At 38.9% G+C, this 21,187-nt stretch overlaps 1 protein-coding gene across 3 annotated transcripts in view; it reads right to left on the reverse strand.

Moving 5' to 3' along the window:
- The window catches only part of LOC132096243 (uncharacterized), a 147,932-nt gene that overhangs the window by 80,576 nt on the left and 46,169 nt on the right, over nt 1-21,187 (reverse strand). For all 3 annotated transcript variants that reach the window (XM_059501494.1, XM_059501493.1, XM_059501495.1), the window contains one exon: nt 3,170-4,880. In XM_059501494.1, the coding sequence (XP_059357477.1) occupies nt 3,170-4,639 (1,470 nt within the window). In that variant the 5' untranslated portion in view covers nt 4,640-4,880. The remainder of the gene's footprint in view (nt 1-3,169; nt 4,881-21,187) is intronic.

A 21,187-nucleotide genomic window follows, 5' to 3' on the forward strand; every position in this document is an offset into this window, starting at 1 on the left:
AAATATGGAGAGAACGAAAGATAGATGGAAAAAATAAAAGAACAAATGAACAACAGACAGAACAAAAGAACAACAAAAGAATGACAGTGCAAAAGAATGACAAGCAGAATGAAAGAACGACTGACAGAAAAAAAGAATGACAGAGAGCAAAAGAATGACAGACAGAATGAAAAATAGTGGACAGAAAGAAAAAATGAAGGGCAGACAAGCAAAACAAAAGATATATGGACAAAACAAAAGAACAACGGCCAGAATGAAAGAAATACAGACAGGACAACAGACAAAACAAAAGAATGTGGACAGACCAAACGAGAGAACAATGGACAAAATGAAAGAACAACAGACAGAACAAAAGAATAATGTACAGAATTAAAAATGACAGAGCAAAAGACTGACATACAGAATGAAAGAAAGAATGTCAGGCAGGTGGATGGAACGAAAGACAGACAGAACTACATTTAGTTAATGTCAAGTCAGAATTTGGGATTGCTAAACTATCAGTGTTGAAAATAATTCCTATTAGAGTAGAACAGAATTGCCAGTACTCTCTACCAGTGTGTACTAACCTACTTTGAGCACAGATTCCCCTGCAACACAAGACAGTGAAAATGCCTGCCAAACATGTTGCTGACAAAACAGCTGTGGAATTATGAATTGGATTTGTAAACCACAAAATTTCCAATCAAAGACAATCAAACAAAAGCCAGAGGAGGGTAAAGGGCTGGGGCACTTAAAGAGATAATCAAGAGAACCCAAGCACTTCCACAAACAAAAAAACCACAGAGGAACATTGGTGTTTTCAAGTACTTCAAGTACCAAATATACCACTTTTATTTTGTACATCCAAATTATGCCTGTTAGGAACAGCCTATAGGGAGGTTTTACAACAAGTATGGATGCTTGTTATGCAAACCTCTCAATTTGATTATAATTTAACATAACTATAATTGCGTATAATTGATGTTACCTACCATAAAATATGTTAAAATGCATAATGCCCCAGTACGGTATTTATACTCTGTAATTAGTATATGAACGCACGCTCCAAATTCTGAATGCTGAATGTGAAGTTTCTCGCTGTAAACTGAGAGCGCTGTGCCACTTGGCACGTCTGCCGCGGGGCTACATAGTTCACTTCAGCCCTTTATTAAATCATAATCATCTCGGTTATAAGGCGCAGCAAAACACGTCCCAATTGATTCAACAGACAGCAGTGCAGACGGCTCCTCATAGCGTCGAAGCAGCAAGATTAAACATCCGTAAGAGCATTAGGACACATAAGAGCATTAGGTGTGTACATACATACACAACACATGCTCAGGCTCCAAACGGGTTCAGCCGTGGTGTTAGATAAATCCATGAAGGATGCTTGGTGAGCAGGGAACTATAAGTAACAGCATTGCCACCTGTTAAGCAAGCCATGATATTGGCTCTAATGACATACAGGACTGTCCATCTGTAGCAATGGTCAACAGCACCTAAGGCATTTTTAGGCTCAAGTGCCTATTCCTTCACTATGCCGCTTTCTCTCCTTTCCTCTTATTCATTCTGCTGTTCACAGGGTTCTAATAAAGATCAATGCTTGTCTTCTTACCCGCTCTAAACAGCCATCCCGTTTGAGCTCAGTGCTCAAATGTGTCTAAAACTATTGGGTGGATGTGTCTGGATCTGGGTTGGGGGGGGTGGGATTTCCATTAAATGCTGCAGGAGCAATACATAGACAGAAGAGAATCCCGAAGAGAACGCAAAGAGGGTTTTTTCTATTCCACAGTGCGTCTGACTGCCTCAGGCAGACACGCAGAATCATCATCATTCATTTACTCAATGTATTACCCCACTGCCTTCCCCAGCCACTCAAACTGCAGTTAGGGAGATGGCAAAAGAAAAAAGATGAGAAAAAGACAGAAAAAGAGAGGTGGGAACTGTGAAATGGCAAAACAATGCCAGATATACAGTGCCAGTCAAAGTTTTGAAAATGCCTGATTTTTATATTGATTATGATATTGAACATGATGTTAAAGATTTTTTGTTGTTGTTTTTCAGCTAAAGGTGTGCAGTTAAAACTTGGGAGACAACAGAAAATGACACTACAAAAAATAATTTTACACATTTTTTATTATGCATAATTAACCTAATTTAAAAGTAAATGTACTTTTGGAAGAAATTTAAATAGTTTTATTAGATATTATTACATTATTTAGCCATATCTGTAGTAATTCGCACTGTAGTATACATAAAATTTTATTAATTCTTTAATTTTCTTAATTCATTCTTTAAAAAAAAGAAGTATTCAATTCAATTCAGGTATTCAATTAAAATGTTAATTTAAAACACATTATAATAATATATAAAATAAAATATTTTAAAAAAATTAATTAAATTGATGGGTTGAGAACACTTTACACTGAACTTCTGTCAAATATATTAATAAACAAATAAATGTGACATTTAAGAGGTTCACAAAGTTGTTATCAATGTAAACGGTGACAAAAAATAAAATATAAAATACAGTAGTTCTGTTTAACATTTCATATTCTTATACGTAGGCTAAAAAAAAATTGTAGGTATGTCTAAATTTTGACTGGAACTGTAAGTCATGGGCACAATTAAACACTTTGACCCTCCAAACAGGGTCAGCAATGGAGTATGACTCACAGAAGAGTTATTTTTCCCCCCTCCACAACCAGGCTCTTATTTTTCTGATGAGAAGAGCAATTGTTCATCACAGCACATACTGTAGCTTTAACAGAGTAGAATCAATGGCTGATTAAGAGGATGATTGAAACATTATTCTGTGACCTGCAGAGCTCGGCTTCCTCAAGATTCAAAAAGACAAAGACAGCAAGTCTTGAATAAGTCTTGCAAGTCATGTGAATAATGCCATTAAGATCACTGATGTGATAAACATCCAGACACAATGTTCTGTGGGAGATGTCTTTCAGTCTCAGTGTGAGAACCCCCCCCCCCCCCAAATTCACTATGTTGAGGGTCATATTGGTTAGTGATCTTTGATTTTCCTCTGCCAAGGTGATTAAACTCAGCTCATTATTCAATTAGAAATAAGTGGTTATTTAGATAAATGCAAATGTCAATTAATGTCAATTAAAAGTTGATAGCCATGAGTTTTTCCCTTACAGTGAAAGTCAGTTTTTTGATCATAAGTTCTTACCCTTCCAATGAGCACTGGTTCTGGACCAGCATACTCCTCAATAACAAAGAACTGGTTCCAGATCCAGCTTCGTCGTTTTCTGGAGCGAGAGATTTCCCCTATTTGTTGATTCCGTCCCTCATCTCCATCCTCATCCATTTCCTGGAAAACAAGTCCTCGTCCATCTCTGCCAGGGCGAGAGTCCACAGTCATCTCTCTGCTCTCCTCCACCTCCTTCCTTCCCCATTCTGGATCTGGCGGGAGTTTTAGGATGTGACTGCTGTCAATGGGTTCTGAAATTTTAATCAATGGATTCTGAGTGGCACCAAATGGCATACGAACACTCTGATCTGATTCTCTTTTAACGTCAAGACTCTTCTCAGTCAGTGAGCTGAAAGCCCCAGGCCGATGTCCCCAGTCAATCTGAGACGGAGTGTGTGATATGCCCATATCGCTCTGACCAGCGAAGGGGTTCGTCTCTGTGACAGGCATGATCTCACTTTGGGGAGTTGATGCTAAGTGAGTAGTGAAGTGTTTGTACTTCCATGAAGCAGTGCCAGGTGCACCTCTCACCTCCATTTTTCTGTCCCCCTCACCTAGATCCATAGTGAATCCACTAAACTGTTTAAAGAGAGTGTGAACAGTCTGATCCGGATTTAGGCTTGTATTTGTTAAAGTACTTGAATGTAGCTCAGCAGTCATGTTATCTGGGTTATAAAGTTCAGGAGTGCCAATTCGGTCTTGTTTTTTCATTTTAAATGATTCCACTTGACTGTGATCCATGTTGATCAAATCCCTTTTCCTGCTGTGACTCATTTTACCTGGAATATTTAGACCTGGAACACTCTGAAGCTGGGAATTCACAATTCGTACAAGGTTTTCTTTGGATATCAGTTTTAATAAGCTTCCAGTCAGGTTCAATTTCCGAGGCGAATCTGAAGTAACTACTTTTGTACCCACCGTAGTGTGAACAGCAGAATTTGAACTTGCTCTGGATCTTGAAGGGATTTTGAATCTGGTTCTGTTGAAGTGCATGCCAGAAGTTCTGTGGTGCATCGGGATCCATTTGTCAACTCTTCCACCTTTCTTTGTGTTATTTCTGCCCCTTTTAAACTCTAAAATGTCTCTAGAGTCATCAATTAGGGCTCGTACTTTTAAATCTTGGTGGTCAGAGTCTTCGTTTATTTGTATAGGTGGTTTGGCATTAAACCCAACAAAGTTTTCCTTGGTGAAGACAAGAGAAGCTCCATGGCTCTGATGAGCTGTAATCTGCTCTTCAACTTCCTCAGGACCAATCAGTTCTTTGATTCTTGTCATTGTATTGCCATTCCTCTCCAAACTTGCATCCCATTGGTCAGTTGCTCCATTTCCTGTATGCTGGGCGCGAATTGAGCTCACTCCCCTTCTCCGAACAATCTTAGTGACACAGGCTCCGCCTACAAAACACAGGGACACCAATAGGAGCAGCCTCCTGTCAATCATGTCGTACATTTGTGATATATTAATTTAAACAACAACTGATGAAAAGGCGTGTTCGCTTTCCAGTTGTCTTCATTCTTTCGTTCTTCTCTGTTCAGTCTTCCTTACTTATTCCTCCATTACACAGCCTTCATCCAGTTTACGCAGAGCAAGCATTAAGTCACTTGTGTTCACTTTATGTATCTCACAGGGCTTCTGTGTTTTGGTGCTGGCAAAAACGTTTCACTCAGTTTCCCACAGAGGGTTGGATGCCCTAGGAGAAAAGATAAAGATAATTAAGTTAAAACTTTAATCATTGCAGTATGTTAATTAAAAGTGGAAAGACAAGGCAAGGTAGCAGACCACACAGCCACACTGATTCATTAACGTATGAGTAATCGCAAGACATTAGAATTCAATATGAGCCAAGGTGGCTGATATTTCCTTGTTCTGTAAGATGTTGCAAGTACTGTATCATCAGAAGGCTTATAGGAAAATTGTGTTATGGCATTTCATTTGTGCTCACTGAAGACAGAGGCCTGGTGGGTAGTGCACACAGTGGCGCTCTGGATCCGAATCGTGTTGTTTTCTGTCTTATATCTCACTCTCCTGTCCAATAAAAGCCAAAGCCTATTTGAAAAGTTACAGTGAAGGTTTTAACTGTAAGGTATGTTACAGTAAGATTCTGTAAATAATTACAAATGTTTTACAATGAGCAACTTTTTCATTACAGTAAAATTACCAAACGAAGTACATTCAAATATTGTCTTTGACGATGGGGAGCCTGGGAATCAAAAAGGTTGAGAACCAGTAATTTATTTTATATCAGTTTTTGGGGTGACCTATGCATTTTATTGAAATCACCTGTAGTGTAGCACGTCATTCTGAGCCTCCCTTCTGTGTCAACACTTCAAAACCTAGTTCAAGTTTTCCAGTTCAAGTGTATGTTTGTTTTTGAGTAAACAAGACAAATATCCGTAAAAATTGATTTTGGTAAAAATTATTCAAGCATGTCCTTACTGAGGACTGGGGGGAAAAAAACAAACCATTTGAGTATATTTTTTGCTGAAATGAATGACAGACTTCTCAAGCATTCAAGCATGCCGTCTACTTCTTTGATAGAAGCTCCTTCCAAGTTGGTGACGCATCATTTCACAGGTTGATTTTTGCAATTACCTGGAAATGAAGCTGTTTCTACCCCAATACATTAGGACCAGTGCAATTTACAGTTTAAGTGTGATGTTGAATGAGGCACTGCAGTGTGAGTTGTGTTTATGAAGAATAATGAACAGTAAGTTGAATGATGGTAATGGTAAAGCTGCATAACACTGCATGATGGGTTGTGTATGTGCACAGAGATGCCCTGTGGGATATATAATTGCAAAACAAAGAATTGTGGACTACAGAACTATTTTGACTCGAAAAGCAGTGTGTTATGAGTTAGAGCCATGGAAATTGCATAAAGCCAGCCAATCAGACCATACCTGGCTATATTAACCATTTTTATGAGCAATACGCTTCAGATATTCAACAAATAAAAAATGCTGTGGATTTAACTACAGAAGGATGCACTCTAGGGCTTCTTCACTACATTTAACTCTTGGTTGATGTCTTTTTAAACAGCAGGTAAAAGCCAGTTGTATCCCTGGGTTAAGCAACATTTGTCATTTTGAAAGTGGTTAAGCACTGATTTGCAAAGTTTAACCCCAAAGAGTTGCCAAATGTGATTCTAGGATGCCATGGTGAGTTGTTTATCAACAGGCAACCAATCATAAACCACTTCAGTATTTGCCTTATTAAATATTCATGTGATTTGTATAGCTGCAGAAAATATCCATGCATCCATATTTAAGGAAAACAGTGATGACAAATGTGTTAAAGTCCACATGAAGTGAAATTCACACTATTTTCTGAATTCATACTAATGATCTCACTGTGATTCATTCAAGATTCATACATACATAAGTCTTTTTTATTTTTTTATCCAAATGTCATAATCAATCTGCAGGTGAAAATATTGTCACTTCTTCAGTTTCCAACTTTTAGTATATTTTCAGCAGACACAAGACAAGAGCGATGACACAATGACATTCCCACAGACAGTCGAGCTGTTATTAAAACAGGTCACATCCTGTCAATCAATGCTAATCACCACATGAATATGCAAATAAGAACTTTAACCCAGCATTAACAAACGCACAGTGTGAAATCTATGAATTACTAACCATGGATAAAGTCTGAACTGTGTGAAACATGGATAAGATAACTGAGGATTACATTAACCAAGTGATAGAAGCCCAACTGTGATAATTGCTGAGTAATGCGTTGTGAGTGTTATGTCCGCTAAAAATGCTGTGACATGCAAGTACATTAGTGGCGCTCTGGGTCTTGTCAACACACCTACTGAAGTATAACTGAATGTTGCGTATCCTCGCAGGATCCTCCAAACTTGCTTCCCTCTCCCTCCTGATTATTCACACAAGCCTTCATTCTTTAACAAATATTCCTACTGATTCCTAAAAGCTCTTCTGTTCATGTTATATTTTCTCTTTTGTCACCTCCTCCCACTCACCACCTGTCTCTCTCTCTCTCTCTCTCTCTCTGCCTGTCCCTTTCCATTTCACAGCATTGTTTTAATATGTTATCCTCTGCTTCTATCTCCTTTTCGTCTGCTGCCTCCACGTCAATCATGATTGTGCTTTAACCTCTCTCACCTTCTGCGCTTTGACTCACTTCGATCAATCAGCCAATCTCCACAGTGATATTGGGATTTGACGGCTGTCTGGCACCTGCACCGATGCTAAACTAAATGAACCTGAAGCCGAGAGTCTTACTGGTGATTCTTACAGATTATACAAATAAAAAAAAGAAAGGGTGCTACAAAGGGATCCATGTCTGCCCAGCAACAGATTTATACAATAAACAAACTAAACAGCTGTTTGCCAGTGCATAGCAGTTAAGGTTCATACAAAAATGGATTTGTTTTTGCTTAAACAACAGATGAATATGCCCCAAACAAATCATTCATGCAGATAGGGTTGATAGGAAACTGCTGATAGATTGTTGTGCTCTCAATTTAACAAGCTTGAAAACAAAGAAGAGGCAAAATTGCAGAGGCAGTGAAATCTTCCTGCCGACAGTGACAGTTTCTTTAGATTAGATTCATTAGATAGGAACTTTTTTCCACACTGGCTGACTTATTATTGATGGCTAGATGGCCATAACTTGGGAGCAGATTTGGATTTGGACAGGAGAGACGAGTTTCTAGTTAATAGACTGCTGAATAGGGTGTAAGATTATTTGCTGTGAATTTGTACAGAATACAATAAAAGTGTAGTGTGTCATGTTTTCATAACAAAAAGCTGTTTCTTTTTATAAACCATGTTTTTTACAGCTACAGTGCAGATGTTTCACATTTAAAGTCATTCTATGAAATCAAACTGCCTTTAAATAAAAATTAAAGATGAAGAATAAACAACAAGAACATGGGGGGGGGGTTGTGGAGAGCAGACATCGCAGAAAAGGTGCGTTCACAAATGTAGACTATGCTGATGCAAATTCATATCAAATAGTCTGTCAGCGCAGATAAACAGTTCTGCATTCAAATTGAGTTCAAAAGATGTCGCAAAGCAGGGAAATAGTAAAAATATATTTGAATTATTTACTAATAAACTAGTGTTTTCTGAGTCTGTGTACCAAGGATGAAGTTCTCCTCATTAGATGCGCCTTCTATACGGATTATAATTGTATTGAGATTTTTGTTTGTTTGTTTGTTTTTATTATTTCGTTAAGTAGTAATTTAAAGCTTTCTATAGATATATTTATTTTTTGTAAGCTCTCCTGTTCAAGACGAGACAGCAGAAAGCATGTTTGTTTTCTTTATTTTATATTTCTTTATTTTATATTATGATCGCACTGGCACCTATATGTCCCAAAAAAGCGTGCTTTATCTTGCACTCTCCGCACAAAATATTCGATATAGCGCACATGTATCTGGGTTTAACGTTAAAACATCGTTACATGCTTGAACTGTTTTATATCTTTAGATTTTATCTTAGACAATTTGTGATGATATGAGAAGGCTAAACTGATCAAACATAGGCTATGTAAACTCTTTCTCTGTGCTGGCCGCTTTAAAAACAAAACTTATAAGCCTGTTTAACGATCAAAAACTGCTCCAAACATACAAAACTGAACTATTTTAATAGCTGAAACAGTATAAGCTGTTTTGGGAGAATTGGGAAAAAAGACCTGAATCCTCATGTGAGTAGCGGGGCAAATCGAAAGTTGATGCCGAATGTCCAGAACTCTTCTCTTCTCCACTGCTCCGACTTCTCGTTTGTACCCTATGTGTTTTTACCTATGTAAAAACTAAAATAAGTTGTAAAACTTTAAGTTATTATTATTATTTTTTTTTACTGTGTTCGGCATGGTGGGCCGCGTGTGATTTCATGACGTAGCCTACCGCGGGTTGAGATCCACTGGTTTAGAGCTACAGGATTTGTGGAGTAGCAAGACCCCCAAATAGATTGACAAAAGTCATAATAGGAACAAGAAATACTTCCACTACTACTTTTTGTTTGTGATGGTCGTTTATTTATTTATTTATTTATTTTAGATATTAAGACGCAGTGTTTTCAGTTTATTGATGACCTGACTTTGTCCTGTTAATGCATTGCTCTCGGAGACAGTTAACAGTTATTTTATCATACCTTACTGCATCACTAACAGTTTCTCTCAGATGACGACAAATTTCTTCATCCACCCGGATAAGGAGAAGCGCTTTAATTTCACTGTCGCTTCAGTTGGATGACATTTATTTTATTTTCTTAAACAGTGCGTGAATGCGTCACATTGTTATGATTGGCGTAGTAGACGTCTTACGTCACTGCGTTCTGAACTCGTACGTGCTCATACCGGTAATTTTCCTTCTGCGTTCACACACAGCAGAATTCCGGCAATTTACTGGTAATGTTACAACTTCTCATACCGGTAAATTGCTGGAACGAATTTACCGGGATTTTTGAAAAGATCCTGTTCACACATGATCTCTTTACGGCAATTTACCGGTAATTTTCCTGAAAAGTCTGTATGTGTGAAAGGGCTTTTAAATAACCATTCAGATTTGTGTTTTCCCTATAGTGTTTATTACAGAGCCAACTACTGAAATATTTAGACTTAATAAGCTATTTATCTTCAAACATTCATTTTTATTTTATTTTTTTATCTGGACTACAAATGCCTTAGATATTTTTTGAAAGTGTTTTGATCTTTTATTGTTCATTCACACTTTACATTATGGCTTCATTAGTTAACATAAACTGCCATTGAAAAAATTATTCTGAACATTCATTAATCTTAGGTATTCCAATATTTAATAACACATTATTAAAATCTAAAGTTGCAACTGTGTTATTTAATGAGCTAACATGGCTAACAAAGATTAATAAAATCTATAGCAAATGTAGCTATTGCTCATTGTTTAGTTGTGCATTTATTGAATGAGCACTATGTGATGTCCGAACTGATTACACTATATTTTATGTATTGCACTGTATCTTATGTAAAATCATTTTCTATTTTTAAACTGTCTTAAATTCATTTTAAGTCAATTTTTAAATCATTTTCATTTTCAAGTTCGTAAATTGCTTTTTATTTTTGTGATTATTTTTCTTTATGACTTTTTTTTATTTATTTCTTTTTGAATTACAAATTGTGTATGAAATGTGCTATATAAATAAACTTCCTTGCCTTGAATGTTTTTGGACTATAAGTCGCTCCTGAGTATAAGTCGCATCAGTCCAAAAATACGTCATGATGAGGAAAAAAACATATGTAAGTCGCACTGGACTATAAGTTGCATGTATTTAGAACCAAGAACCAAGAGAAAACATTATCGTCTACAGCCGCGAGAGGACGCTCTATACTGCTCAGTGTAGACTACAGGAGCACTGAGCAGCATAGAGCGCCCTCTCGCAGCTGTAGACGGTAATGTTTTCTATTGGTTCATTTCTCTTGGTTCATTTCTCTCGGTTCATGTCAAATAAATTTTGATAAATAAGTCGCACCTGACTATAAGTCGCAGGACCAGCCAAACTATGAAAAAAAGTGTGACTTATAGTCCGGAAAATACGGTAACTAAGGTTAACTAATGAGGTCTTGCTGTAAAGTGATACCTATTGGTTTTTATATTTCTTTTTTTCACTTTAATGTGTAAAACATTTAACTTTTATATATTTTCTGTATTGCTTTGTTTTAAATATTTAGTTATTTTTGTTATAAGAAAACGTATACCATGATAAAAGCATTATCAATTAACCGCAACAGGAAAATTAGATACCGGCATATCCCTAGTAGCAATATAATATGATATGATATGATATGATATGATATGATATGATATGATATGATATGATATGATATAATATAATATAATATAATATACGTGTGTGTATGTGTGTTATACACGCACACACACACACACACACACACATTACAAAAGATAATTCTTTGGATTATCAGCAAAATGCATTTCAGCAAAATTAGTCAAAATGGAAAACAAACATTTCACATTTCAGCTGTTAGATACAGTTATAACCCACATTTGAAAAATTTTCATAAAAATTGAACAGTTCATTTGTACAGTTTAACAAGTCAATGTTATAACCAAACCAACTTAATTGAGTCATCATCTAAATTAGCTCCAGATATCAAATGAATAAGGTTTTTTATTTGATGTCTGGAGCTACCTCAGATGATGGCCCATTAATATAGGATTGGTATAATTTAACAGTAGATGGGGAAAGAAGTTGCAGTCTAATGCTACCAAGATCCAGGTTGCTAACAAATGTCACTGGTTTATTTCTAGAAAGGAGTGTCCCACTGGAGAGGTTCTGTGACAGCACTCTTGCTCTACCACTGTTGTGCTCCTGATCGAGACACTTAACCTCGCTCTGCCCCTGACTAAGGCTCTTAACACCAGCTTGTTTAAGTGCCTCTGCTCCAGGCAGACTGTCCCTCCAATTATAGTTTTACTTTAAATAAAGTGTCTGCAAAATAACAAGTACCCATGCTGGATATACTTAAAAGCTTTGTATCTTAATAAAACTGTTTTCATGCTCCAGTCCCCAAAATATGCAAAGAGAATTACAAGTGGCACAAATTGTCTTTGGATATTTCGCTCAGCGTATTTACTCACCCATCTGCCCTGAAATAACCTGCATAGTTCAAGTACAACTACACTTCTTAATTCAGCAAAAAAGGTTATGCATTACAATACTTTGCAGGATTTTTTTTTTCATTACGTGTTTTGATGCAGCTCTGTCTATGCTCCACTGATGGAGCCAAGTGACTAAAAAGAGGAATTTCTCAAGGCTACAAAAAGCTACAAAGAGCCTTTTCTAAGACAGAAATCAATAAAGCTGTTGCCAACTTGAAGAATGAAGAAGATTTAAGCAGTAAAGTAAGCAAAGTAAGCAAAGTAATAGATGTGCTAAACGTTAATCGCACTTTGCATTAAAAGTGGATGGGACGGTTTACCTGATCAAGAAGCCATGCTGGTTGTGAGGTAATGGAGATGACTCATTAATATTAATAATGGTCCATTAAAGTCATGTTAGAAAGAACATATCCATTTAAAATAAAACTGAGTGGATGTACAAAATACCACAGTATTATACAGTTTTCATAGATAGTTTTGTACAATTACGTTAGAATATATAATATATTCAAATATAATATAGAATATGATTTTGAATTTATAGCTGCTTCATTAATTGAAAAAAAATTATAAATCAAAAACAAACTGCTTAGTCTTTACTAATCATTTTGTAGATTGTAATCATTCTTGTAGAATTGCAAAAAAATTACCCATCTTGCTTTAACGAAAATTATTTGAAAACACTGACATTGACTGTCAGGATTGGACTGTCTTTGTTGTGTTTTGCTCCCCATATACTCCCTCATGTGTCCTTATTTGGTCGTTCCTGTTCCTGTCCTCTGTGTCTTTTAATTAGTCAGTCTGTTCACCTATGTTCCACCCAATTGCCTCGTTAAGTCATGTAGTTAGTTCCAGTCTGTGCGTTTCTCCATTGTCAGTTCTACCAGTTATGTACATGTGTCTTCCTTCCCTTCCAAGTGTGGATTTACCCTGTGTCACGTTCGGTGTTATGGAAAACACAGGAGAGAGAACCAATTGCGAGTACGTCTTTAATAAAGGGAAATCCAAAGAGAATACACAGTCCAGGCAGGGTCAAAACCGGTAAATCCAAACATAACATAAACAAGGCAAGGCAAGGCAAGGCATTGACGGACATGAATTAACATTTAACATTAAACAAGGACTCCGTGACTAAGACTCAGACAGACCAGGTATAAATACACAAAAGGATGATGGGGAAACAGGAGACAGGTGGGGAACAATCAATTAACTAAACAAGGAGGAAGGTGACCAAATAAGGAGACAGGAAGTGATAAATGATAAACACTGTGGGAACTGAGGACACCTAGTGGAAACCCAGGGAACACAACCCAGACACTGTGACAGTACCCCCTTACTAAGGAGCGGCTCCCAGACGCTCCAAGACAGACACAAAACAGAGACCAGGAGGGAGGCGGACAGGTGGAGGCTCAGGGGGAGGGACGGAGGGCCAGACTAACAGAAAGGAACAGGGACCGACATTAACACAAAAACAAAAGGAGAAAAAAAAAAACAACATGAAGCCCCCCAGGGCGGAGCAGAAGACCACCACACCCTTGTGGTCAAGGCCAGAGTCCTCCAGGGCGGAGCGGAAGACCACCACAACCGTGTAGTCAGGGCAAACGCCCCCCAGGGCGGAACGGAAGACCACCACGTCCGTGTGGTCAGAGCGGAAGCCCCCCAGGATGGAGCGGAAGACCACCACACCCTTGTGGTCAAGGCCAGAGTCCTCCAGGGTGGAGCAGATGACCACCACGCCCCTGTGGTCGATGCCGGAGTCCAACAGGGCGGAGCAGCAGACCACCCAGTGACTTGACTTAACTCTGAAAGTTCAACGGTGACTGGCCCTGACTCTGGAGAGGTCACTGGCACCTGACTCGACTCTGGAGAGTTCACTGGCCCCTGACTCGCCTCTGGAGGGTCAACTGGAACCTGACTCGACTCTGGACTGCCTGTGGAGACTTGAGACGCCTCGGCTTCGGGCACCGCCTCTGGAACGGACTCGGGCACTGCCTCGGTCACGGCCTCGGGAGCGGCCTCGGGCACCGCATCGGGAGCGGCCTCGGACACCGCATCGGGAATGGCCTCCACCTCGGCATCGGGCACCGCCTCGGCCTCCGGAACAGCATCGGGCACCGCCTCGGCATCGGGCACCGCCTCGGCCTCCGGAACCGCATCGGGCACCGCCTCGGCCTCCGGAACAGCATCGGGCACCGCCTCGGCCTCCGGAACAGCATCGGGCACCGCCTCGGTCTCCGGAACAGCATCGGGCACCGCCTCGGGAACGTCCTCTGGGCTTTGAGGAACGGTAGACGCCTGTCTCCTCCTCCTCCGCCCTCTCTCTTGGCGAGTCGGTGACACCTTGTCTGGAGACTCAGGCGTTGAGTCGGCCATCTTGTGCTGTGGCGCTGGGCTGGCGGCCATCTTGTGCTGTGGCGCTGGGCTGGCGGCCATCTTGTGCTGTGGCGCTGGGCTGGCGGCCATCTTGTGCTGTGGCTCTGGGCTGGCGGCCATCTTGTGCTGTGGCTCTGGGCTGGCGGCCATCTTGTGCTGTGGCTCTGGGCTGGCGGCCATCTTGTGCTGTGGCGCTGGCTCAGCAGCCATGACGTCAACCGTCTTGGGAATCTCTAGGATCTTGGACAGCGTAGCGAAATAGTCCAAGAATGAGTCAGCGGCCCTCTTGGGCGTTGGCGCTGAGCTGGCGGCCATCTTGCACCGTGGCGCTGGACTCGTGATCGCCTTGGGTTGTGGTGCTGTGTTGGCGTCCATCCTGCCCCGTGGCGCTGGACTAGCGGCCATCATGGGCAGTGACGCCACTGTGGCGGACGTGCGCTTCCTCTCTCCTCTCCGTCCGCCATGGTGAGACGGTGGCTCTAATCCATCCCACACGAGCCCCGGGTCGAAGGGCGGCCCTGGTTGAGAGCGGTGCTGAGTATCCTCTCGACCACTCCCTCCTCGGCGACCTCCTCTGGTTCCCCGGAAAACCACCAGGCGAGTTCCTTCAAATCCACTCCTCTCCCGCACTGTGGCTGGGGAGGAGACATAAGCCGACATACCGCTGGCTCTTGTAGTGACGGAGTCCTTCTGTCACGTTCGGTGTTATGGAAAACACAGGAGAGAGAACCAATTGCGAGTACGTCTTTAATAAAGGGAAATCCAAAGAGAATACACAGTCCAGGCAGGGTCAAAACCGGTAAATCCAAACATAACATAAACAAGGCAAGGCAAGGCAAGGCAAGGCATTGACGGACATGAATTAACATTTAACATTAAACAAGGACTCCGTGACTAAGACTCAGACAGACCAGGTATAAATACACAAAAGGATGATGGGGAAACAGGAGACAGGTGGGGAACAATCAATTAACTAAACAAGGAGGAAGGTGACCAAATAAGGAGACAGGAAGTGATAAATGATAAACACTGTGGGAACTGAGGACACCTAGTGGAAACCCAGGGAACACAACCCAGACACTGTGACACCCTGTGTGTTGGATTTAATAAATGATAGTTTTGTTTAGCCGCGGCTCCTTCGTTCCTTCCGGGAGTGTATTGTAACATTGATATTGTAATCGGACACATCCCTGGAGGACTGTAATGCACCATTAAAAAATATGCTTCATTATTTTAATACACAGTAGGCTAGTATATTTCTTCGATTTAAAATGAAAACATAAACAATTATAGCACTTTGATCAGAAACTAAAGTATTTAAACAATTCAGTAGCATAGTAAGTGGCGTTTCAACATAAAACTAAATTCACACATTGATTTGGAAATGCAATCATTCTTTTTGACCAATTCAAGTGCTTACATGAACTTGTGGTATATATTTTATATGTACACCATGGTAACATTTCCATTTGCATACAGGGATTTAGGGTTCTGATCTGCCCTATCTGCTTCTTTTAATACATCATTTATACACATTCAGTATCTGACACAGGAACACATTTATTTTATTGCTTTCAATTTAATGCATTAAGCGAGTGTTATTAATCATAAAGAACGTAATGTGAAAAAAATTATGCAATTAATCATGCCCCCTGACCTGTATGTAAATTTCATTAAAAAAAATTCCATTAGAGCCATTCATGCATGAAGTATCATGTTTTTGCTACAACAGACACAATGAAACACCAAACCATATTTACAGAAAGCGAACAGGTAGCCTATATATTGATACAATTAACCGATTAATTAATCAGCATACAATACAATATAATATAATACACTGTTGCAGAAAATCAACAGTGAAGCAATAAATAAGAAATTAAGTGTAGTTATGTGACAAAATTGGTGCTCTGCTTGCAACTGAATTAAATCCTGCTGCAATCTATTTCCAAAAGTGATGTGAACGTGCAATGGCAATGCTTATGTCCATCCAATAATGGCAGGTGGCTGGATTGCTCTATTGACACTGGAGTAACAGCTGAGAGCGTAGCGTAAACCAGCGTATTGTCACATCTGTGGTGGGAGTACACTTGCTCGACATGAATGACATATGCGTGTGAGAGACTGAACATAATGCCTCTGTCACTATGTGGTCTCTCTGACTCTGTTAGGAGAATCAATGCAGGGTAAAAGTGTACGGCAGAAGGTGTCATGAACACTCGCTCTTTAAACTGGAGTGTGTGTGTGTGTGTGTGTGTGTGTGTGTGTGTTGAACAGCAGAACATGACAGCATCAGATCTTTTTCAGACTTGCATTTCGCTTCATGCAACATGCATCCATACGCCCCACGGACAATCAGAGTATCTCACTGAACTGATTAATTGAGGCCATAAATATTTGTAATTAATTTTTCTTCTCCCAAGGGCTTCGAAATCTCTTGGTTTGTTAGTATTGGAGGCAGATCTTTTCCATCGATCGCCGGAACCCATGGTGCAGTGGAGGCTGTCACCAACTTAACGAGACTGAAAATTTTAATTACGATTCTCCTCCAATACTCCTTACTTGCCATTTATTTCTCACTCTCACACATATAACACCTACTCACAAAACACTATTCTCAATCAGAAAGCCAGAAGCACATTCATGCAAACAAATGCTACAGATATGCTCCGTTCCAAAGCCTAGTGCATTTTGGATGTGTAAGACATCATAAATAGGCTCTCAACGTCAAGGCTGTTCCAAAAAGTAGGCAACTTAATTACACTGTTTCCTAAAAACTTGGTGTAACCAGATTTTAAGCATCTTATTTTAAGCATATCTTTCACAATAAGACAACTCCAGTGCACTATGAAAGTTCAGTGCAAAAAAAAGGCAGAACTAGGGATGCTTTAATATTATTATGGCCAATAAGAATAAGCAGAAAATGATTGTCATGTTTCAGCCAATTTTTAGACATATTACACTATTTTGCCTAAATAAATAAATTATGAGAAATGGATTATTAATTTTGAGATTTACTAAAGATTACAGTGTTATTAAATTATTAGTGTTTTGAAAGATTAACTTTAAGTAAGCATTAGATGTCGGCCAAGATAATCTAAATGTAAATATCAGGGAAATGAACATGCATAAATAAACACAGTATGAAAATAATACAAAAAAATCACACAAAAAAAAGAAATGAAAAAATAAACAAATACATTCTAATTCTAATACTGGCCAGTAACCGATATGTACCGATATACAGTACTGTGCATTACTATTAGAAATTATTTTATTAATTACATTATAAGAAAAATATGCAAAATTTACACTTCTTTGAAAACCCAAACGAAACTACATTTTACCCAGAAAATGGTGTGTTCATTGCATGTTTATTATAGCATTGCAGATTGCTGTTTGTATGATGCACAGCTGAGTTGCTGCCTACGTAAATCATTCCAAATCAGTCCCCTCTGAAGTCTTATTTCAGTTTGAATGTAGGCAGTAAGGCTGTTTTGGTTTTGGTACAGAGCTACTATAATATTCTCAAAATTACACACACTTCATAACATACTGCAGTTGATTTCAGATCAGAAGCGCACTCGTACTCTAAGAAACATTATCCCACACATGGCAGAGAAAATAAATAAAGCTAGCTTTGTTATGTTTTTTCGCCTCTCTTGCTCCAGGGAACAACCTTCTGGACCAAAAGGGAAAAAGGAAAGAAAAAGCCCAGCATTTGTCTCTTTTTTGCTCTGGTAAAAAAAAACTAACAAAACAAAGCTCCGCCTACAAATATAGGCAAACTAATGCTGTGCGGAGTGTATTGTGACTGCAGGCGCTCCCCGCTGCGAGACCTTCAGCAGCACAGAAGTACAAAATGACTTTGAGAGAGTCAGTCTTCCCTCCCTCATTAAAGCTTGAGTGTGAAACAAGAGATCTGAGAGCCACAGCAACGGGGAAATCTGCCAAAGTGCAGAGGGATAGTGCACGAGGCATTCTGTTTCCAAAAGGAAGATGTATCTACATCTAAATGGATAAAATCCATCGTCCTACAATTGTATTTTACCTGAGGTGAAATTACTAAACTGCTGATCAGTATGCCGTGGCTATGCCAGCATGGGGTGTCAACGGGGAGCCGGTGTTTTTTTAAATGTCGGCTCTCTCTGGACACTCAAGAAACAAGCTGGAAGGGGTGAAAAACAACACCATCGTTGACTGAAAAGGACAGAGTGAGCATAATCTAGATGGTTTCCACGTTCTGATACGTGGCAAGGATAAGTCCACTTCAGGGTGGTTCCCGTCTGGAGGATTAATATAAAAGGATCATTTTAACACAAAAGACAAGAAGGGGCTTAAAACCGTCCTGGGCCTCGGCACGCTGAGAGCGCTTCCGTCGGGGCGAGTGGAGTAGAGGAAATGAAAACTCAGCAATCGGCAGATGAAACAGGACAAGCGCGAGAGAGATAAAAAATCTCTGAGCCCTCTGTTACAAAACAGCCTATAAGAGACAATCAATCTGCCTCCCACACCACAAGCCAACTGAGAAATCTTGACATTGGTAATCTGATTATGGCTGACGGTTCTTGGGCACTAAAAGTACAGTGGTAAAATGGCAAACATGGCCTCCCTCTGACCCCACTGTCATAAGCACCTCATTAATAGCATAATCAGTATTCACACACATTACTGAGCTTTTAATAATTCATAAATGACTACAAGAGATGCAAAAGGGTTAGCAAACAGAACAAGAGGTAAGATAAGAAACCTTTTGGTATTTGACGTGTTTGCCATCTAAAATGAACCTTTTGCCAATGGTGAGATATATATACACTACTGATCAGAGGTTTGGAATAATTAAACGTGAAGTAATATTACAATTTAATGTAATGGTTTTCAATTGAAATATATTTAAAAGTGTAATTTATTCACGTGATTCAAGAATTTCCAGCAGCCATCACTCCATTTTTTCAGTTTTAAACAATCCTTCAGAAATCTAATATGCTACTTAAATATTAATGAAACCAAAAAACATATTTGGCATTGTTTTTATCATAAAAGTGTCATTATGCAATGAGCCCCAGATAACTTCCCAGATTAACTCTCACTTAAAAAATGCACTAAAGGCCTAAAACCAACTAAATTATTTTTATTCTTAGCATTAAATTACAAATTAAAATATTGTCTGCCAACAAGTGCAATACTTCATTTCCGTTAACATCTCCAAAAGTAAACCATTATGAAAAAGCTGTTAGAATCTCCTTTAGGAACCATTGATTTAAATTTCTGGTCCCTTACATTGAGATTTAACTAAGCATTATATTGCAGTTCCAGTAAACTGGCAAATAACTGCTTTATTTACTCACCACAACACATTTCCAATCACCTCTGTGTTTGTCTTATGATTTAATGATTCTGAGTTGTTTGTGATGAATGATTAGGAGGGCTGCAATTTAATTTTTACGCTGCGCTACAGTATACACTGGAAAATGGACTTTCAAGCTGTCTAGTTACTTCTTATAATGATAACTTCTGCTCAATCATCGGTTTTAGCAACTCGTGTATGCCAGTGTTTCACAGACAGAGAAGATTTGCTGGTGAGTCAGAAAGTGCTGAAACATTTGCTGAAATTACACCTGATGTCCATCAAGAGTCTTTCTTCTTCTTCTGCCTCAGTGGCTCTTGACATCAAAAAGCTATCTGATCCCTTCAGAACAGCACCTGACATTTTACAGAATGGCCTCTGCAATCTTTGCCTCTCTCCACTCATCAAAAGCTCTATGTACGTGTATGTATGTTTGTGTGTGTGGATTCACTACACAAGGTTAATAAGGCAAATATGTCAAGATATCAAATGTGACCCTGGACCAAAAAAACAGTTTTAAGTTTAAAAAAAACATTGTATGCGTCAAAATTATTGATTTTTCTTTTATGCCAAAATTCATTAGAATATTAAGTAAAGATCATGTTCCATGAAGAAATTTTATACATTTCCTACCGTAAATATATCAAACCTTAATTTTTGATTAGTAATATGCATTATTAAGAATTCATTTGGACAAATTCAAAGGCGATTTTCTCAGTATTTAGATTTTTTTGCTTGCTCCCTCAGATTCCAGATTTTCAAATAGTTGTATCTCGGCCAAATATTGTGTGATCTTAATAAACCATACATCAATGGAGAGCATATTTATCCATCTTTCAGGTGATCATCTTTCGAATTTCTAAACATTTACACTTAAGACAGGTTTTGTGTTCCATTGTCACAAATGAGTACATTTTAAATTATATGCCGGTTAACGAAGAAATATTAATAAAAATACTAAAATTTGTTGAGAAAAGGCCTCAAATTAAGACAATTCAAACACAAATAAAAAATATATAATTTGAACGGAAAAATAAAAAAAAAATGTGTGGGAGAAGGGGGGGGGGGGGGCAATAACCTAACCATCATTGAAAATGTATGAGATACAAATTCATACAAATTAGCCACAAACACCCCAAAACATAAAATTAGCATGAATTGCATTAAGGATGCTTTGGGGTAAGAAAAAAAACGGATTTAGAAAAAGAAAAACAAAGCTTAAGGCAGTCTGAAATGTCTTAGTTTAATCTAGTCTCCCAGTTTTGCCAAGCTGGTCTTTAAATAGTCTACACTCTGACAAATAAAAGTTCATTATTGGCATTGATGGTTCCATGAAGAACTTTTAACATTCATGGAACCTTTGCATTGCACAAAATGTTCTTTACTGGAAAAATTGTTCTTTTAAGAACTGTTAAGAACTGTTACTACTAAAAGGTACTGTGAGGAACCAAAAGTGGTTCTCTATGGCATCACTGCAAAAACCCACTTTTAGAACCTCTGTGTTAGGTCCCAGCCTGACAGCTGAAAAAAAAAAAAACATCTTATAGATCATTTTGACCAACTTGTTTCCGCGTTTCCACTAAAATTACCCGGAAAATTTGTACCAGGAACTTTTTTCCCAGGAACTTTTTTCCCCCCAGAC

Source organism: Carassius carassius, chromosome 20 (assembly GCF_963082965.1).
Source record: "Carassius carassius chromosome 20, fCarCar2.1, whole genome shotgun sequence".
Taxonomy (NCBI): domain Eukaryota; kingdom Metazoa; phylum Chordata; class Actinopteri; order Cypriniformes; family Cyprinidae; genus Carassius; species Carassius carassius.